The sequence below is a fragment of the Drosophila montana genome, unplaced genomic scaffold (assembly GCF_035044405.1).
Source record: "Drosophila montana isolate Dmon_TW-CO22-7 unplaced genomic scaffold, ASM3504440v1 contig_3733_1, whole genome shotgun sequence".
Taxonomy (NCBI): domain Eukaryota; kingdom Metazoa; phylum Arthropoda; class Insecta; order Diptera; family Drosophilidae; genus Drosophila; species Drosophila montana.
In genome coordinates this window covers 4786248-4805227 of record NW_026998620.1, presented here as the reverse complement: position 1 = coordinate 4805227, position 18980 = coordinate 4786248, and the positions used below count along the sequence as shown (strand labels likewise).

Below are 18980 nucleotides of genomic sequence, written 5' to 3'. Positions count from 1 at the left end.
TTTTCTGTATTATCGGAAACAGTTAAACATACTCTTTTTATTTAAGGAATGACATTATAATCGAAAAGGGGAAAACTGATACAAATTATAACTCTTTTAAATAAGTTTCTACATTGCCCAAGGTACATTATTTTTTGTATTCTTCCGTTACTGTTCGTCCTATTCTGTATGTTACGAATCACGCCATTTTTAGTGCTAAATTATAAAAATTTGTCATGTTTTGGTATGTAATAATGGCGCAAAAAATGTGTCCAAAGCGAAAATACCTTTATCGATAGATCTATCGAACTTGCGGTATTAAGTATCGAACGACCGGCTGAGATACAATTCCCTATTATTTATAACAAATGCTTTTTGATAAACGCGAATAGCAAGCACTTGCAAAATGACTTCAATTATTAAACTGCACACCATTTCTGGTGCCATGGACGAGTCACCGCCGTGCTATATTTTACAAATAGACGATGTGCGAATATTGCTAGATTGCGGCTGGGACGAGAAATTCGATCCGAATTTTATAAAGGAATTAAAAAGGTAAGAAACTAATTTAGATAAATGACAAATACTTAACAGAGCTTGTTATAGGCAAGTGCATACCCTGGACGCTGTTCTGCTGTCTCATCCAGATGCATATCATCTCGGAGCGCTTCCGTATCTGGTTGGCAAGTTGGGCCTCAACTGTCCCATCTACGCGACAATACCTGTCTTCAAAATGGGCCAAATGTTTATGTACGATTTGTATATGTCGCATTTTAACATGTACGATTTCGATCTGTTTTCATTGGATGATGTGGACACAGCCTTTGAAAAGATCACGCAATTAAAGTACAATCAAACGGTCTCCTTGAAAGGAAAAGGCTACGGCATATCCATAACACCGCTAAGCGCAGGTCACATGATTGGCGGCACTATTTGGAAGATCGTCAAAGTTGGCGAGGAGGATATTATTTATGCCATTGATTTCAATCATAAGAAGGAACGGCATCTCAGTGGCTGTGAGCTGGACAGACTGCAGCGACCATCTCTGCTGATAACCGACGCGTACAATGCACAGTATCAACAGGCCCGAAGGCGTGCGCGCGATGAAAAACTGATGACCAACATTCTGCAAACCGTGCGAAACAATGGCAATGTACTTATCGCTGTGGATACGGCAGGTCGCGTCCTGGAGCTGGCGCACATGCTTGACCAGCTGTGGAAGAACAAGGAATCTGGTTTAATGGCCTATTCATTGGCGCTGCTCAACAACGTCAGCTACAATGTAATAGAATTTGCTAAGTCACAAATCGAATGGATGAGCGACAAGCTGACCAAGGCCTTTGAGGGTGCGCGTAACAATCCCTTTCAGTTCAAGCACATCCATCTCTGCCACACGCTCGCCGACATCTACAAGCTGCCTGCAGGTCCCAAGGTGGTGCTTGCCAGCACACCGGATATGGAGAGTGGCTTCACCCGCGATCTATTTGTGCAATGGGCTAGCAATCCAAATAATAGCATTATTTTCACAACGCGCACCGGTCCTGGTTCGCTGAGCATGGAGCTGGTGGAAAATTCAACGCCAGGCAGGCAGATCGAGTTGGATGTGCGGCGACGCGTTGAGCTGGAGGGAGCAGAGCTCGAGGAATATCTGCGCACTCAAGGCGAGAAACTTAATCCGCTCATTGTTAAGCCAGAAGTTGAGGAGGAGAGTAGCTCTGAATCCGAGGATGATATTGAAATGAGCGTGATTACGGGCAAACATGATATTGTGGTTCGGGCCGAGGGCCGTCATCATTCCGGCTTCTTCAAGTCAAACAAACGCCATCATGTAATGTTTCCCTACCACGAAGAAAAGATTAAGTATGACGATTATGGTGAAGTCATTAATCTGGATGACTACCGCATTGTGGACGCCGGCTACGACTACGCGCCCATGGACGAGCAAAATAAGGAGAACGTTAAAAAGGAGGAGCCACATGTGGAGCAGCAGAGCAATGGCAACCTGGACAATGATGTGCAAATGTTGGAGAAACCCACCAAGTTGATCAGTCAACGCAAAACCATTGAAGTCAACGCACAAATCCAACGCATCGATTTTGAAGGTCGCTCTGATGGCGAATCAATGCTTAAGATTCTCTCACAGCTGAGGCCGCGGCGCGTCATCGTGGTACACGGCACAGCCGAGGGCACCCAGGTGGTGGCCAAGCACTGTGAGCAGAATGTTGGCGCTCGCGTCTTTGCGCCGCAAAAAGGAGAAATAATCGATGTGACGACAGAGATTCACATCTATCAGGTGCGCCTGACCGAGGGTCTCGTTTCTCAGCTGCAATTCCAGAAGGGCAAAGATGCGGAGGTGGCCTGGATTGATGGTCGCCTTGGTATGCGCCTACAGGCGATCGATGCACCAAATCAATCGGAAGTCACCGTGGAGCAGGACGTGGCGGCGCAGGAGGGCAAAACACTTACATTAGAAACACTCGAAGAAGATGAAATTCCCGTGCACAACTCGGTGCTGATCAACGAACTGAAACTGTCCGACTTCAAACAGGTGCTTATGCGCAACAACATTAACTCCGAATTTTCTGGCGGCGTCCTCTGGTGCTCCAATGGTACACTGGCGCTGCGGCGCGTTGATGCCGGCAAGGTGGCCATGGAAGGCTGCTTATCGGAGGACTACTACAAGATACGCGAACTGCTCTACGAGCAGTATGCCATTGTCTGAGGAATAAAAATAAGCAATGGACATGTCAAGTTGTTTAATATATTTAGGTATATACAATTGTTTATAAAAATTGCAGCATGGGGTCGTCGGTGCGCGTGCGTTTCTTCTTCCATTCCTCGATTTCCTCCTCGGTAGGCGCCTTAACATCGTACATGCTATTGTATGGCCGCTTTCTATCATCGATTTCATCAGGCTGGTTCTTGGATCGGACTGCATGCGTCTCCTTTTCCTTAATTTCTTTGTGTTTCTCTTTGTTTTTTCGCTGCTCCTTGGCTTTTCTTTTCTTTTCGCGCTTTTTTGACTTCTTTGATTTTTTGCTTTCCTTTACTTCCTCTTCACTTTCGGAGGAGTCTTCCGAACTAGGTGCAGAATTCACTTCGGAGGCTGCTGCCTCATTTTCTGATACTTCCGTCTGTATTCTTGGCACAGCATCTACAATTGGAGCGGCGACTGGTGGTGCACTTGATGTTGTCGCATGCTGCAGCTGTTGCTCGGAATAGCCTTCCGGCTCCTGCATGCCCACACAGTAAGAGTTCTTAATAAAGGATTTGCAGCATTTGTAGCCCCAACGACCGGCATTCCAAAAGCTGCCCCATATGGTTGTGTGATTGTTTATGTACACATCCTCCTCGTATATGCTGCGTGCCTTAGGCTTCTCGATGCCTTTGATAACCTTGCCACTGCGCGAGTACTCGACATATTCCTCGGTTTGAGCAAGCAATAACGATTTGGGCGGCACCTGCAAGTGCTCCTCGCCTCCGTACTTTTCCACAATGTCTGTTTTGGTCTGCAAGGAAAACCGTGTTAATGCTGTTTAGAATAATTAGTTTTTCATTAACCTACACTTGACTTGAACTGTTCCTTTTTCTGTTCGTACTCCTTCTGCAGCAGCTCCAGCTTTGTGGGCTCGGCAAGCAAATGAACATCAACGCCCTTGCCGTGCGCCTCCCATGCGAACAATTGTGCAGTAGCTTGCGCTGTTGTGTCCCCAGAGAAACGTACAAAGTTCTCGCCCGCAAACTCGGCTCTAGAAAATTAAAAATCGTTAGTTAAATTGAATAAGAAACGATAACTCAACTTACTCTTCCGCTGGGACCGCTGGATTGGGATTGTCGCGCATAGATCGCGTCTTAGGATCATAGTAAGCTGAATTGGGATCCAAATTGCGCAAATATTTCGCTGTATCCTCACGTATGCGTAAGTTACGCACGGTAATACGCTGTTTTGAATCGACTTTTGTGCCCGGCATGTCCACCTCGTCCACGTATTTGTCCTCGTTACCCTCCTCATCGGAGATTTCAGCATCAGGATCTATGAAATGTTGAGATTACTAAAAGAAACAGCTGCTTGTAGGCAGAGACGGCTTACCGTTCTTTAATTTCTCCGCTTTAAGTTGGCGCTTTGCTTCCTCTACTTTTTCATACTCCTCGATGATTTCGCGATGGTTCGATGGATCGTAGGAGCTCCATCGATCCCGCTTTTCATCATAGTTAATCGACGCATCGTTCACAATGTGCTCGTCGTGCACCACAATCGATTCGGCGTACTTGGCCTGGACCTTGCGCGGCCTTTCCAAGCAATCCTTTTTCTTATGGGTCATGGCGCCACAATTTTCACAGGCGCCCTTACGAAACTTGGTAACCAGTTTTGTCGTGTCCAGGCCTTTGGGAGCCCTATTGTCCAAGTGACCACGTTCATCCTCGTGCTGTGGCCGCTGATGCTTTAATGTTGGCCCCTGGGAGCCGTAGTACCAAGGCGCATTAGAAATGTATTGCGGAATGTGTGGATTTATGTCACGACCTTCCTCGTCAACGGCGGCCGGTGCAGTACCCGCTTTTCGGGCCTCTTCCAGCTCCTTGGCCTTGCGCCAATCTTCGCGTGACTTCTTTTTGGGCTCGTCCTCAACATCTTGATCATCCTTATTGTGGATTATTTGCGATACGGGCGTTCGAACAGCACCCGAACTCATAGTGAGAGATTTGTTTAAAATTAACAAAAGTAGATTAATCTATCAACTAATATTGTTTTGGTATCGGTGGAAACGAGCAAAAGGTACAACAATAGAGATTTCCTCTAATGTATCGATATCACAATACAAAGAAAGACCGATAACAATGCATGCCATTCGCCAAATACGTTAACATAAAACAGCAATGGCCCACAGTCCGGTGACTGGCAACACTGACGGCGTCTCATTCGTGTAAAAATTATACTACAGTGCGGACGCGTCTAAAATCCAAAGACTACTAAGTTTCCATTTTCTTGTTACAATCATTCCACGCATATATAAACAAATTACGTGCCTTGTGATTTTCCATACACAACTAACCACAACGGAAAAATCGATTAAATAAAAATGGTAATGTTAACAAAGACTAACTGTCGCGGCTGCTGCTGCTGCGGCGCATCGCAATCTGCTTGCCAGAAGCGGTTTGACGTACTGTCGTTTATTGCGCGTGCCTCGCGACCTGAAATATTAATGCTGCCACGGACCACGTAGCGCGAACATTGACAATTGGCGCTGACGTTCTCTGATAGTCCGCGGTGCTATTTAAATTGGGAAAATTTTAACCAGTGTTATTGTGGCGGGGCGCCAAAACGTTCGTGTTTAACCTCAAAGTTTAGTGCTAATGTCGATTTTGCCGCCACCATTTTGTGTAGCGTATTCCGTATTCTTTTTGGCCTCTATTCTGTATGTGTGTGTTGTTTGTGTTTTACTAATTCTGGACAAAATTCTCTTCTGCAGGCTGGTGGCAAAGCGGGCAAAGACTCTGGTAAAGCTAAGGCGAAAGCGGTTTCACGATCGGCGCGCGCGGGCCTTCAGGTGAGTTATTGTTGTTGTCTGTACCAAATAAATATTTGGCGCCTTTTTTACCAGCTCACATACATACATATATATGTATATGTGCACAACAGGGTGCGTTTGCATGAGCCGTGTGTATGTTTGCTGGGAAATAAATTGCTTGTGCTACTTGGGGGTAGCAAAACATAAACAAGAGATGAAACTTTTTCCTAATGCGATTTTTATGTGCTTTTATACCAAACAGTTTCCCGTTGGTCGTATTCATCGCCATCTCAAAAGCCGCACCACATCGCACGGACGCGTTGGTGCCACCGCTGCCGTCTACTCTGCAGCCATTTTGGAATACTTAACTGCTGAGGTGAGATTTTCGCGCCTAACATAATTTCTTTTTCCGTTTTACTATTGTCAAATATAACGGTGTTTACTTGTGTTGATTCGAGTGCATGCGTATTTGTAAATGTTGACAACGGCATTTGTTTACATGCTGACCTGTTAACAGAATTCTTATGCGTTGCCGCAACAGAGCTATGTTAACTAACATATTCCAATTGGCAACATTTATGCAATATATTCAAATTGTTTTTTGTTACTGTTACTTTTCTTTGCAGGTGCTGGAGTTGGCAGGCAACGCATCGAAAGATCTGAAAGTGAAGCGCATCACGCCGCGCCATTTGCAGTTGGCCATTCGCGGAGACGAGGAATTGGACAGTCTGATCAAAGCAACCATTGCCGGTGGCGGCGTTATTCCGCACATACACAAGTCGCTTATTGGCAAGAAAGAGGATACCGTGCAGGATCCGCAGCGGAAGGGAAATGTCATTCTCTCGCAGGCTTATTAATAATTGCCTCTTCTTTTTGACTATTTCGGAATACAAATTTTACATCTATGTTTAAAAATATATTACAAACTAAATGACGCGTTGTAACAATTCTGTGCGAAGCTGCCAAGGCGTTAAGCATAATTCTAATTTACAACAATTTCTAAATGAGCCCATCATCTCCCTGCCCGCTACCTCCCTACCCTACCCTTCTATCGTCAACAGGCAACATGAACATTCAACACCCGCACTCACACACACACACACACACCCACATACACTCACGCACTTACACATACAAATGTAAACTTAATTGTCAAGCAAAATGCAATGTTAAATGAGAAAGAGGATTAATGCAAACTTAATTTAGAGCAAAGTAAATTACACAAATAAATTTAATAAAACTTTAAATAAAAAAACAAAACAACAACAAACCCAAATTGTTATTGGTGAATTTATTAGACAATTAATTGTTGAAATAAACTTTGTGCACAAAATAGTAATAGTAAAATTACATTAATCAAAATATGTGGGCCCCATGGAACAGCTTAGCCCAGTAAATGCGGCACTGCCTTCTGGACATCGTCGCAGCGCTCCTTGAGGTCCTCTGCATCCAGCTCCAGGCAAGCGCCCCATTCAATCAATGTGATGCGATGGTCCTTGTTGGAATCGCACGACTCCAGGAAAGGCGCAATGCAGTGCTCCAAGCTGACCAACGGTGCGCGTATGGGGAACAGCTCGTGGCGGGACACCGAGCGATCGGTGTCTCCGTCCAGGTCACACCATTTCCATACAGCTGCGTTGGCCCAGCGGCGCGAGTTGTTGGTCTCGGCCTCCAGCTCCATTTGCATGTAGTGTTCGGTCAGCTCGTCGCGCTCGGCCAGATCGCGCATCACGTTGAACAGCCAGTCGCGCATGCGACGCGGGAAGTCCTTCAGATCCTCACCGTCGCAAACGCGCGACTCGTGGCAGGCGCCATAGTAGTCGATGTGCAGATGCGCATTGTCTGGATGACGGCAGCCCGGGTCTTTGATGTCGCACCAGCAACGCTGTTGGTAGACGGCGCAGTCCGAGGGCCAAGTCTCGTTCTTGTTGGTGCACACATGACGACGCACATCCGACTCTTCCGGGCACTCGGGAATGCACACGCACTCCGGCTTGCTCTTGTTGAGCTGGCAAATGCGACCGGCGCCGCAGTGCATGAGCTCGCAGGGATCAACCTCGACAACGGGATTCAGTATGTTATGCTGTACATCCGCCAATTTCTGGGCCAGCTCGTTCTCACGTTCCACATCTTTGTTCTGAAAGAATGCCACCAGTTAATCATACAAAGTGCTCACAATTAATGGATTAAGCAATACACACTTTGGATTTCTCCTCCAGCACGGTCAGAAACTCCTCATCGTCCTCATCGAACTCGGCTATGTCATCCAAGTCGAGATCAACGACAGACTCCTCGGCGCGCACCTGCACAAGCGCCAGCAGCCCCAAACAGAGCAGCAACCAAACGGAACGCATTTCCCTACGAGTTCCCCACAAAACTGAAAGTGCCCAAGCATATTATTTATTCAGAAATACAATATACTTAAATATTTATATACTATATGAACAAATAATCTCCCTCAAGTGCGGGAGGTCAAACGGTGGCGCGATTAAGTTTAGCCTTCGGTGTATTTTATTTCGAAATTTTGCGCCAAAAAAAAACGTTTTCTAGTTTCTTAAAGTGCACGAGACTGTACTGCTGTAACGGTTCGCACTATAACGGTAAGCAACCCCCTTTTTAGGGTGACTTACACTGCAAAGACTTTGCGCGGCATTTGAAGACGTCGCATTTCTCTACATGTAAATTCAACATATATTTCGGAAGGGCATTTACCAGGAAGTTGCGGAATTTGATGAATACAATGCACACTTATTGTTTGCGGTGAAAAAATTGCAAAAGGAGAACGCATCGAATAGGGTGGACCAGCTTGCACACACAGATATACTCTTGCAGAACAGATACAAATCTTTAGTTTCATAAGGAAATTAAATGAATATTTTACTTAAGAAAAGGAATGTGTATATGTACGTATCTGAAAATTACTGATTTGAGTAACATTAGTTAAAGATAATGCCCTAACGATTTGTTTTCGGGTTTCATATTCAAGCAACCCTTTAAATTCTTGGCAATAGTTTTTGCTGTGCATTTGGGTCAACAAAACAATATTTTTTAGCATAGACATATATAAAAAATTAAAGGGTGATTCTACTTAAAAAATGGAGTTAACTAAGAAGTCAAATATATGGTAATTGATTGTTTAATTGTTTTTATGGTAAGAAATCCTTTAAATTCTTTGCAAGACTGGCTAGAAAAAAATTAAAGATTTTAATGGTTCTAATATTCTATTGGAATAATTAAAAATCTTAAGTGTCATAAAAAAGGAATTAAATATTTTGCTGAGTAATCTAGATTTTTAATACAGCTCTAACAATCTCAAATATTTGGATTTATTGGTATATATACAAGCAACTGAGTTGAAAGAAAGTTAGAGTGGGAATGCATTTGCGTCGAAGGAAAACCAAAGGTATGTTTTCTTTTAGAATAGATACAAATCAAAATTTAACTTTTGCAATTTAAGAAGAGAAACTTTCTTTAAGAATGAAATTGATTATGTTAATGAAAATAACCAACCCAACTTTAATGTTATTTTCTATTAGTACATATTCAGGCAACTTTTTAGATACTTTGCAAATGACTGAGTAGGAATTGCAATGCATTTGGGTCCACACTAAAAACAAAAAGAGATTTTGACGGCATGTTAAACACATGTTCTCCAGTTCAAAGCATTTGAAATTTGTTTATGATCGTTGCTTTGGCATAAAAAGCGCAATTCTGAAATCATCTATATATATAATAGGAATATGTACTATATTTTCTATGGTTCTGTTCCGATTAAAGCTTGACCCGAATGCTGAGGTAACTCAAAAACTATGGGCCAATCACCATGCTCATCAGTCAACTATATGTTATAGAACATATATAAACATGTGCTTGTACAATAGGGTACACTATATAAGCACATAAGTACAATAACAAATGTGGGCTTATCGCATTAGCTTGGCCTGTGCGCTTATCTCTAGCCTGGGCTTCCGTTTTGGGAATTGAGATTTGCTCAATCGCCGCTTTTTCAGTTGACCAGAGCGAATGCGCAATGTTTCTTGTTTCAAATGTGGCACAATTCCTATATACACTTGGCACTTCATATCTATATACAATATCTTCATGTGCATGTGCATCTCTGTTCAATGCAACAGTTTCCAGGAATATTTCAGTGGATGCTGCATGCTTTGGGTATTCTGCCTCTTACTCTTCCTCTTCCTCGCGTTTGTTGCAGCTGCAGTTTAATTATAACGAAAACCGACCAAGAATGACGTGATCTATCGCATATATAGCCGCAGATCTTGTTATGTTTGTGTGGGAGACTACACTCAATGTACCAGAATTTTCATTGTAATCATAAGCTACACTGAGCAAAAACTGTGGTGAAAAGTTTTACAGTAGCCAAATCAGAAATATCTGAGATTTCTTTAAAGAATTTCTACTTGTTTTATGCAACATAAACTTAAATAGCCGGAAATGCACTGTGATAATGATACTTGTGTCCAGATCTGACCTTGTAATGCAAGATTCTAGTATATAGCCAGAACAGAGCAAAATTTAAAAAAAGATTTGATTAAATTAATTGGCAAATTGTTTTTAGAATTGAGTTCAATTAACTTTAATTGCAATGCATTTTACGCAGATTATTGAACTTGAATATCGAAATACAATTTAAAGCTGAGACACGCAAAAAGCCAAGGCACTCGAATTTCAAAACTTTGAATCGATTCTATACAACGAGTACTTCACAAATGATTCGCAGCTGCCTTAGAATACTTACAATATTTGATTATTAAATTCCTGTACAATTGAGAGAATGTCCAAACGCGTCGGCGGCAGACGAACGACTGTTGGCCGGACGATGGGCTACAGAGCGATAATGGATCGTCATGGGATGTCCACAAATATATCGCTTAACTGGAGCACAGGCACACAACATGGCATTGGGCTCGCCAACATGTTGGCTGCCAACATGTTCGTTACAATAACAACACAGATTTTCTTTATTTTTGTTTTGAATACGATTTGATTTTATTCGGGCAAACAACAGCTAAGTATATAGTACATGGAGGGGAATATCATAACAATATATATATATCAGACTTACCTATGGGTCGAAATCTAGTTATTTTGTTGTCTCAGTGCATCCAGCAGTGCTTGAGTAGGGTTTTTTTCTTGTGTGTGTTGTGTGGAAAGAAATAGGGATTTGGTACTTTTAGAAATGCTGCATTAAAGTGATTGTATGCTAAATACGTATAAATAGCGGTACTTAAGCATTCATATAAACTAGATAGTTAGTTAATAAGGTTCTGTGTATCTAAAATTGTGCCCACTAACTTACCTTAAAGCTTGACGCAAGGCCTCGAAAACATACAGTAAAAATCATATAAATATATAAATAGAGAGAGAGAGAGAGAGAGATAGAGCTATAGAGAATAATTGCTTGCACTTGTTTCTAGAGCTGCATAGGCATAAGTTTAACTAAATTTAACTGTTAATATAACTGTTAATTAAATAGGTTGTTGGCTAAGTAGGACTCTAAGTACTTAGTTATCTTCGGAGACTTACTTAATATTGCAGCTTTGGCACAGCTCAAGTAAATATTATAATACATAGTGTGGGTTTAAAGAATTTATTTATTTAAAAATAAATATATTGAAACTTGTTTTTCATATTGTATATATATATAATAATTATATCGTAAGTTATATTGCGTAGAGCTATATTAAACTGGCAAATTAGGGACTCTCTTAGTTGGGCCTTGCATAATCTAATACATATATCATATATAGTTAATATATATATATAAACTGAAATCGTGTTAAGCCTTTGGCGTGCGCTACAAAACTTAAACATATCCATACATATCGAGATATAGTCGCAACATCTATATTTATAAATTAATGCTAAACTTAGAGTTCATGTCGTGGTTGATTACAAGCACATCAATCCATTAATTTTATTTTGAAATTTTGCAATTAAATACATAATTGTCACACAATAACAAATCAGCTGCTCCTTTAACGTTCGTCTTTTTTTGTTTTTTTTGAAATATTCTGAATAATTTCTTGTATTTTGGATCTGAAACGCATAATTTAAAAGATAGGCTCTACACATATAAACATCTAAATGTGCAAGATTTGAATATTGTGGGCATTCGCATTCATCTTATTGCAGCAATTGCAAAATGAGTTTGAGTGTGAGAGGAAACCGTTTACAACTTAATATAAATGTAAGTAGAGTGTAGAGTCATATACGTATATATATATATTTATATACATTTATGTTTATACAAATTGACAGTAATTTGGTTATCAACTCGATTAGAATTATGCACAGTATTAAACTTTTCTATTTTATATTATACTTTATATTTTATACTTGATGTGCGCAGCCGTGCGTTGCTCAGCAGCCTTTTGATTTGATTTAACGTTATATTACTGGACGTATCTTTTCAGTTTTTCATTTGGTATTATGCTCGTCAGCCAACATGATCTATTTTTGGATATACGAGCATTAAGGCGTCTATTAATTATAATATACGAGAGCTATGCAAACTAGCTCTATAAGCTCGGCTGCTAAAGGTATTATTTAAGGTCTAATTCGATTACAAAAATACACGTTTACGGTGTTCTAATGCTGAGCTACGCACGGGCACGGGCACTGAATTTCATTTGTATTTATAGACTGGAATTACATTTTAGGCATACATAATTATAATATGAAGAGAGAATAAGAGAGCACTAGTTGGTTAATTTCTAATTGGGGTTTACAATTTGTATAACTTAGTTTTTTGAAAGAAAATGATGCATGGCAAGTTAACAGTAAATGAAATGAAACGATTTTGGCTACAACTCACAGTTGTATCAAATATTTGTCTTATTAATAAGCCGAGTATCGCTTAAATACAAACATAGATGGATATCAATCGTTCAATAAATAACATTAGAGCTTAAGTTAAGGAGTTAAAAACTTTAGTTAGTTGTTGCCGTACGCTCAGTTAGATATAAATGTATATATATAGAAAGAGAGACAACGCTGTTAATATTTATCCTGTTTTTAAGTTACTAAGCGAGTGTGTGTCCTAGCTTACTACAAGCCTATTTATCAGTATCTGTATTTGTATCTTGAATTCTGAGCTTTTGTGCTGCACTTAAGGCACACACAAAAAGGCATCTAAATTAAAGAGAATTATAAAGATTAGTACTTTGACATACTTATAGAGAGGGACACAATTGGAGTCAGTATTTGGTACCTTAAACTTTGCTTTAATTGTACTAGGCATAAACGTACCACAACAATGACAACGCAATGGGTGAGGGACAGTTTTTAAGTCTCTCGCTTCACTTACCCCGACTAACGGCGATATTTGCTGTTCGCGCTGCCCCCGGTGGCCACCGATCCATTTGAAATATTTTTAGGCACGGGTCCCGAGGGGGGACCACCGCCACTGGGCGGCGGAGCTGCGGCATTGTAGGGCGCATAGCCGGGTGCTGGTGGCTGCGCGTTGTCTATACAGAGAAAAAGCCTGATACTGAAATACAGAAATTCGAAAAAGTCATCCTACTTACGATAGCTGCTGGGTGGGGCAGCGTAGGGATTCATGCGGTTGCCATTCATGTTGTTGTGTTTAGTTGGGCCACCGCCATAGTTTTGTTGATAGCCGGTGCCAAAGTTTGGCGGCGGTGGCTGCTGCTGCTGTGGTGGTGGCGGCTGATGGGGTGGTGGGCCCTGTGGTACCGGCATGGAACCAGGTACTGGTGGTGCCCCAGACGGCGGCATATTCCAGTTACCCACCACTTGCGGCGGTGGACCGCTGCGATGATGACCAGCTGGAGGCACGCCAGGTGTTGGCGGCTGTACCGCTGGCGGACCGCCCCACTGGTTGGGATGCCACTGCTGAGCACCGGGTGGTGGGGGCGGTGGTGCATTCCAGCCATTCTGCGCGGGTGGATAAGCATTCCACGCATTCATTTGAGGCGGCGGCGGCTGCTGGTAATAAGGCTGCATGGGCGGAGGTGGCCCCCAATAGTTATAGTTTGGTGGCGGAGCGGTCATGGGTGGCGGCGGCGGTTGGTGCTGATACGGCGGCATTTGCTGCGGCGGAGGCACTTGGGGACGGTAGCCAGTTGGTGGCATGTTGGTTTTAGGCGGCGGCTGCTGCTGCTGCGGCATCTTGTTGCCATTGGCTGTAGCGCCCTGAGCCATTCTGTCTTTCTTTTCCAAATTGTATATGGACTTCTTAACATCGACGAGCACGTATTTAATAGAGTGCTGTCTTTGAACTGTTAGTGAAAATTTATTACATTGAAATTGTTCAGATTAATTTGTTTTATTAGACTCACGTATCGCCTTGTCTACGGCATCGTAGTCATCGAACTCGATAAAGGCAAAGCCTCGACGCTTGCCGGTAGTTTTGTCTGTGAGCAATTTCACGGACACCACATTGCCGAATTGCAGGAAATATTCGCGCAGGCAATCCTCATCGTGATTGTCCTTTAGGCCGCCGACAAACAGCTTTTTAACCGAAATGTTTGTTTCACGTGTCTCACGCTCCGGACGCGGCAGAGCGCGTTTTGCCTCCACGGTTCTAGAAGAAACCGAAAACCAGATAATAATTATGAGATTGAGTTAATACAAATATAACATTAGATACATACTTGCCGTCGATGATATGCGGTCGGTTCTCTTGCGCAGTATCTACCATGGCGGACTTTGTATAGGTAATAAACCCAAAGCCACGTGAGCGCTTAGTGGCAGCATCTCGCATCACAACAACATCGACCACCTTGCCCCACTGGGAATAGAAGACTTTGAGGCCCTCCTCTGTGGTGTAAGGCGCCAGGCCACCAATAAACAGCTTGCGCAAGTGCTCCAATTCACAAATGTCCTGCAGGCCAAATTAAACACAAATATATTCGTATATATGCATGTACACATGCATGTGTTCGTTTGTCAAAAACAGCACAGGTCTTTTTTATGTACCACAAGGTGCACTCAGTAGAATGAGTAGTGCAGATGCCGCATTTTTATTGGTACTTACATCTTCGTCTTTGATTTCAAATATCTCGGGCTCATCTGCGGAATCCTCTAATTTGACTACTTGCGGTGTGTTTGCCATATTTGGCGCACGTTTAATTAAACTTACAAAAAAAAAATGCAAACTACAGCTCGTCACACACGCACGCGAAGAAAATTTCAGGGATGTGCAATATACATCGTTCTACGTGACAATCGATAAGTTCCTGCCTTCGATATATTATTTTGACGCACGGATTTTTGGCAGCCCTGGTTTGTTATTGTTATTATTACGTTGTTTAGTCAAATTGTATAATATTTATCTAAAGTAAGAGCTCGTTTGGATTTTAAAAAAACCAGCAGTTGCTTCAACTGCTGCAACAACAAATGCAGTGAACTAAGGTACGTGTATCAATGCGTTGGCGTTAGACCGCCAAATAAACTGTTGTCATGGATAGTTATAACCACCAGACAGTGATGCAAGTTTTGACTTTTTAAAAGCTAAAAGCGAGGGAAAAAAGCGAAAATAAGGTTTTGTAATTAAGCTTAGTTTATTTTACGCATTTTCATGTGCTATATGAGCTTAAATCAAGGTATTAAATTACTTAAGGCTGCGTAAGTGCTAGCACGAATTAATAAGCGTTGGCGGAGGCACAAAACGGCTGCGTCGCTGCTGTTGCTGCTGCTGCTGCTGCTGGTCAGGATGCACTTGGTGATGATTGTGGTGGTGGCGGTCCTCAATGTCAACATAATTAACATCCGCACGACGCGCGTTATTTACGAGCGTCGGCCTGTCCTTGGGCAGCGGCGCCGGCAGCAGCGGCTGCAGCGCCGGTGCCGCACCATAGTAGCTGCCGCCTAGCATGGCCGCCGCTGAGCTGTTAGCCGGCGCAGCCGTCGCGTAACTCGTTTGGCCCATAATGGTGCTCATAAAACCATTGGCCACGACAAAGTTCCTGCAAATTGATAGTATCGTGCATTACATAAAAATGTCGGAACAGTGAACCACCCAAACTCAGACCCCGACCCAGACATTTGTCTAATTGGGCCGTAAATGTCGTAAAATTAATTTCGTGTTAATTTTATGGGAGTACATCAATTAAACTTTTGACATATCTTTGAATTACTTCCGTTCCTGCTACTTATTGCTTACCTGTAATGCTGATCGATTTGCGCCTTCTCGATGCGTTTATCCTTGGCGCGACGATTTTGAAACCATATTTTGATTTGTGTCTCTGACAAGCGCAGCGTCTCGGCCAGCTCAAAGCGTCGACTTCTCGATATGTATTCGTTGCGATGGAACTCCACCTCCAACCGCAGTGTTTGCTCCGTGCTGAAGGTGGTGCGCTGCCGCCTCTGGCGCCCCTCCTTGCGGCGACGTCGAGCCACTGCCAAATAGAGATAGGATAATCAAATTGTTAGGCAGCACATTATAATCCACAACAATGGCTTGATAGTATATCATTGGGCCACACGCACACACAATGGAGATGTTAGAGTGAACTAAATCCCACATTAATAAACCATCAAATTGCCACCAACCCCTCTACCCCTCCTGTACAAGCTCACACATATATCAGCGTCCAGCTTAGTGTCCTTGCGTGTGAACAAGTTAAACAAATAATTAACCATGCTGATGCCCCTCCTCCTCCTCCTTTTCTACTGCTAAGCGATGTTTGTGATCGCGTTTATGGCGCACATTAAAATGCATTTTACACGTGTTCCTCCTAGACTGTCCATCAGCGCCCTGCCCCTCCCTCATCCTTTGTCCTCCCAGCAATTCATACTTTGGGCAATCCGAAGCCGGGAAACTTTCAACAATACCAACAGCTGTCTCCCATCCTCCCATTGTTATTTTTGCTATGCTGCTAACAGTCATCATAACTATACACTTCTTGGAAGGGTATTATACGTTTTTCACGCTGTTTACTATTTTCAATTTCGCACACAAATTTTCTAAAAATTCTAATTTGTAAAGCCTTAGTTTTTGTAAAAGGAATAAATTGAGAATACATTTAATATATTAAAATAATCCAATTTATTTAAAAAGAAAGTTTTTCGAGAGCTCTGAGCACATTAAGAAATTAAATACTCAATTTCTGGATAATTTCAGCTTTTAAAACTTTCATCAAAATATATGAAAATATGAATATACAAAAAAATACGTTGGATCAGGCGATTGATTATAACTAATAGGTACCATTGAGGTACTTAAAGACAGCACGGGAAACAAACAATTGATCAATATAAGATCCTGTAGAAGGCAACAGACTTCAAAAAATATCAAAAATAAATTTGGCTCCAATAAGTTTAGGTCAAGAGTTTCATAAGTTCGATTGCTTTATATGCTTATAACTTATATAAAAATTTTTAATTTTATTTGTCATTGTCATTTTTATTTTTTGTATTTTGATCTGCACTTTTTTAAATATCTTCGAGCTTCGAGCTGTACCTCAATTTATCACAACAATAGTTAATTTAATTTGTATAACAATAAAAATTATTAATTTTTTTTTAATGCAACAAATATTTTAGTATTTTGTATCTTTCGAAAATGCGGACCACCAAGAACAAATTAAATATATATTGTTTATTTATAATTTTAATTGAATACAAAAAAAAATGCTAGTATTTGGTATACTTCGAAAATGAGGGCCGCAACGCAAGATAATAAATGAAAAAATATTAAAATGTTTTCAAAATTATTAATTTTTATGGAATTTAAAAAAAAATGTAGTATATATTTTTTGTATATTTTGCAAATAAGAATCGCAACTCTTTTAGCGAGCAAAGTATTGACAACAGTTTGATTAATTTGTTTGTAAGGGTATATGCACTTCGTTGTGCCGCAATCCTAATGAATATTTGTTTGCATTGCATTATGACGTAGACGTCATCCGAGCGAACAATATTCAGCCACGCCCACATACTCTCATTGTCTGTTCGCGTACGCTGATTACCGCTTAATTGTTGTTTTCCCAGTCCTTGTCGCGCGCTCGCTCTCCCAGCCACTCTCTCTCTCTCTCCCGCTCTCTCTTGCCTTGCCTGTTGCGAAGCTGTAAAGTTTCCGTTTGTTGGCAAATTTTTGTGTGAGCGCGGGGAGATGGGGAAGGGGGTGCTAATCTCTAGTTCTCGCCTGATTACCCTCTGCCTGACTAACTCACAAGAGCCTTAAGCTCTGCTTTCGGCTTATTTGCAAAAAGATATGTATATATATGTATATACATAAATTTTTTTGAAATCACGTGTGAAATTCGATAGGACAAGTGTTCTTTGAGCTGGCGCAAGTGTCTGTCAATGTTTGTGTTGTGTGTGTGTTTTTTAGGTTTCCTGTTAAGCTCAATTACAGTGTTAATTTTTTAGCAATGCGTTTTTTTTCTACTCTTCTTTTTTTTTTAGCTAACTCTGAAAGTGGCATATTTATTGGGGTGCCAAATTATCGTGATGTGGCTTGTAATATCATCTCTCTCCCTTATCAATCTTCGTCTACCATTGTCCATTCTTAATTTCCACATCACTTTCGTGCCCCGCCCCCGCACCCTTTACAGCGACCTTTAAGCGAGATTACCGCAAGTAAATGGAAATTTTTACGGCTCAATGCTTTTTAATATTTTGTTAATTTCTTGTGTTTTTTTGTGTTTTTTTTTTGCTTTCTTCTTCTTAAGGCCCTTTCTCTCTCTCCCCAAGTCTCTGCTTTTCGTTTTTCTTTAGCATTTGCTTCCTTTGCTTTTGCATAGTTTTTTTTCTTCAAGGATTTGCCGACAAGTGCAAGGATATTTAATAGCCTGGCTATTGGTATTTATTGCACAGCTTTTTTACGCAGTTCCTGCGGAACTAATTTTTGTTCTTCTTTATTTTTGTTCATTAAACTCGTGCACCTGCATGCGCCAGCGTGTGAAAATCGGTTTGCATTTTACATTTTCACATTTCTGACCATATTACAGATCCAATCAGAATGCGTGCTCCTCTGTGCTTCAGCTGCCAGCGCTGCCTGCTTGGCCGGGCGACAATCCAATTAGCCGCAGCCTTCCAGGCCAGACATCTGGCGAATAAAGACGCCTCGGATATTGTGGTAAGCCTCGTTTGCCTCGCCCATTTGAAACTTGACTCGTCTAACGTTTAAAACTGATAGTTACCCCCGGAACCCACCACCTGCTGCATGTCCGGATGCCCCAATTGCGTCTGGGTGGAGTACGCGCAGACTGTGGCCAAGCTGCTGGGCAACAACGACGAGCGTGCCCGTGAGATTGTCCTGGCCAAGATCAAAGATCCCAATTTGCGAATGTTTTTGAGCATGGAGCTGAGCAACTTAAAACAGCTTCGAGAGGCAGAGGAGGCAAAAAAGAAACCCAAATAATCCAAAATGTAGCACAAAATTGTATTCAAAAATACATCAGCAAGATTTCTAAAAATCCGATTATGCCTTAATTTGATTGATTTTAACTGAACTGAAAAAAAAACAACATCTTTATGCTTTAGCAATTTTTCAATCCCAAC

At 41.7% G+C, this 18980-nt stretch overlaps 7 protein-coding genes across 7 annotated transcripts; 3 read left to right on the top strand and 4 right to left on the bottom strand.

Moving 5' to 3' along the window:
* The first annotated feature begins 293 nt into the window (after positions 1 to 293).
* Positions 294 to 2724, top strand: CPSF2 (cleavage and polyadenylation specificity factor subunit 2). The gene is made up of 2 exons (XM_064694270.1): positions 294 to 534; positions 586 to 2724. Exons 1-2 carry the CDS (start codon positions 386 to 388, stop codon positions 2699 to 2701), a joined length of 2265 nt encoding a protein of 754 aa, XP_064550340.1. The 5' UTR covers positions 294 to 385; the 3' UTR covers positions 2702 to 2724.
* On the bottom strand, positions 2721 to 4803 carry Slu7 (Pre-mRNA-splicing factor Slu7). Its single transcript, XM_064694271.1, has 4 exons — positions 4070 to 4803; positions 3784 to 4012; positions 3545 to 3728; positions 2721 to 3488 (listed from the first exon to the last, which is right to left on the bottom strand). Exons 1-4 carry the CDS (start codon positions 4668 to 4670, stop codon positions 2763 to 2765), a joined length of 1740 nt encoding a protein of 579 aa, XP_064550341.1. The 5' UTR covers positions 4671 to 4803; the 3' UTR covers positions 2721 to 2762.
* Positions 4804 to 4899: 96 nt separating this feature from the next.
* On the top strand, positions 4900 to 6756 carry LOC135436620 (histone H2A.v). The gene is made up of 4 exons (XM_064694276.1): positions 4900 to 5060; positions 5448 to 5525; positions 5749 to 5862; positions 6113 to 6756. Exons 1-4 carry the CDS (start codon positions 5058 to 5060, stop codon positions 6341 to 6343), a joined length of 426 nt encoding a protein of 141 aa, XP_064550346.1. The 5' UTR covers positions 4900 to 5057; the 3' UTR covers positions 6344 to 6756.
* A 6-nt stretch (positions 6757 to 6762) lies between these two features.
* On the bottom strand, positions 6763 to 10362 carry SPARC (secreted protein, acidic, cysteine-rich). The gene is made up of 3 exons (XM_064694274.1): positions 10246 to 10362; positions 7688 to 7863; positions 6763 to 7623 (listed from the first exon to the last, which is right to left on the bottom strand). The coding sequence occupies exons 2-3, from the start codon at positions 7838 to 7840 to the stop codon at positions 6871 to 6873; spliced, it is 906 nt and encodes a 301-aa protein (XP_064550344.1). The 5' UTR covers positions 7841 to 7863; positions 10246 to 10362; the 3' UTR covers positions 6763 to 6870.
* A 1352-nt stretch (positions 10363 to 11714) lies between these two features.
* Positions 11715 to 14662, bottom strand: Rb97D (Ribonuclear protein at 97D). The gene is made up of 6 exons (XM_064694272.1): positions 14509 to 14662; positions 14126 to 14355; positions 13811 to 14055; positions 13037 to 13750; positions 12817 to 12976; positions 11715 to 12641 (listed from the first exon to the last, which is right to left on the bottom strand). Exons 1-5 carry the CDS (start codon positions 14584 to 14586, stop codon positions 12822 to 12824), a joined length of 1422 nt encoding a protein of 473 aa, XP_064550342.1. The 5' UTR covers positions 14587 to 14662; the 3' UTR covers positions 11715 to 12641; positions 12817 to 12821.
* Positions 14663 to 14729: 67 nt separating this feature from the next.
* On the top strand, positions 14730 to 18900 carry LOC135436621 (oxidoreductase-like domain-containing protein 1). The gene is made up of 3 exons (XM_064694277.1): positions 14730 to 14885; positions 18428 to 18555; positions 18616 to 18900. Exons 2-3 carry the CDS (start codon positions 18439 to 18441, stop codon positions 18838 to 18840), a joined length of 342 nt encoding a protein of 113 aa, XP_064550347.1. The 5' UTR covers positions 14730 to 14885; positions 18428 to 18438; the 3' UTR covers positions 18841 to 18900.
* On the bottom strand, positions 15106 to 16245 carry ro (rough). The gene is made up of 3 exons (XM_064694799.1): positions 16113 to 16245; positions 15637 to 15871; positions 15106 to 15439 (listed from the first exon to the last, which is right to left on the bottom strand). The coding sequence occupies exons 1-3, from the start codon at positions 16243 to 16245 to the stop codon at positions 15106 to 15108; spliced, it is 702 nt and encodes a 233-aa protein (XP_064550869.1).
* Positions 18901 to 18980: the final 80 nt, after the last annotated feature.

Bases quoted from the DNA above. Each gene is read 5' to 3' on its own strand.
- CPSF2 (XM_064694270.1), top strand. From the start codon at position 386: ATGACTTCAATTATTAAACTGCACACCATTTCTGGTGCCATGGACGAG. The intron at 535-585 runs GTAAGAAACTAA...AGCTTGTTATAG, and splicing joins TTTATAAAGGAATTAAAAAG to GCAAGTGCATACCCTGGACG.
- Slu7 (XM_064694271.1), bottom strand. From the start codon at position 4,670: ATGAGTTCGGGTGCTGTTCGAACGCCCGTATCGCAAATAATCCACAAT. The intron at 4,013-4,069 runs GTAAGCCGTCTC...AACATTTCATAG, and splicing joins AGCGGAGAAATTAAAGAACG to ATCCTGATGCTGAAATCTCC. The intron at 3,729-3,783 runs GTAAGTTGAGTT...TTAATTTTCTAG, and splicing joins CCAGCGGTCCCAGCGGAAGA to AGCCGAGTTTGCGGGCGAGA.
- LOC135436620 (XM_064694276.1), top strand. The intron at 5,526-5,748 runs GTGAGTTATTGT...TATACCAAACAG, and splicing joins CGGCGCGCGCGGGCCTTCAG to TTTCCCGTTGGTCGTATTCA. The intron at 5,863-6,112 runs GTGAGATTTTCG...TTTTCTTTGCAG, and splicing joins TGGAATACTTAACTGCTGAG to GTGCTGGAGTTGGCAGGCAA.
- SPARC (XM_064694274.1), bottom strand. From the start codon at position 7,840: ATGCGTTCCGTTTGGTTGCTGCTCTGTTTGGGGCTGCTGGCGCTTGTG. The intron at 7,624-7,687 runs GTGTGTATTGCT...GCATTCTTTCAG, and splicing joins TGCTGGAGGAGAAATCCAAA to AACAAAGATGTGGAACGTGA.
- Rb97D (XM_064694272.1), bottom strand. From the start codon at position 14,586: ATGGCAAACACACCGCAAGTAGTCAAATTAGAGGATTCCGCAGATGAG. The intron at 14,056-14,125 runs GTATGTATCTAA...GGTTTCTTCTAG, and splicing joins CCGCATATCATCGACGGCAA to AACCGTGGAGGCAAAACGCG. The intron at 12,977-13,036 runs GTAAGTAGGATG...TTCTCTGTATAG, and splicing joins TGCCCCACCCAGCAGCTATC to ACAACGCGCAGCCACCAGCA.
- ro (XM_064694799.1), bottom strand. From the start codon at position 16,245: ATGAGGGAGGGGCAGGGCGCTGATGGACAGTCTAGGAGGAACACGTGT. The intron at 15,872-16,112 runs GTTAATTATTTG...TCTATTTGGCAG, and splicing joins GGAGGAGGGGCATCAGCATG to TGGCTCGACGTCGCCGCAAG. The intron at 15,440-15,636 runs GTAAGCAATAAG...ATCAATTTGCAG, and splicing joins CAAATCGATCAGCATTACAG to GAACTTTGTCGTGGCCAATG.
- LOC135436621 (XM_064694277.1), top strand. From the start codon at position 18,439: ATGCGTGCTCCTCTGTGCTTCAGCTGCCAGCGCTGCCTGCTTGGCCGG. The intron at 18,556-18,615 runs GTAAGCCTCGTT...TAAAACTGATAG, and splicing joins AAGACGCCTCGGATATTGTG to TTACCCCCGGAACCCACCAC.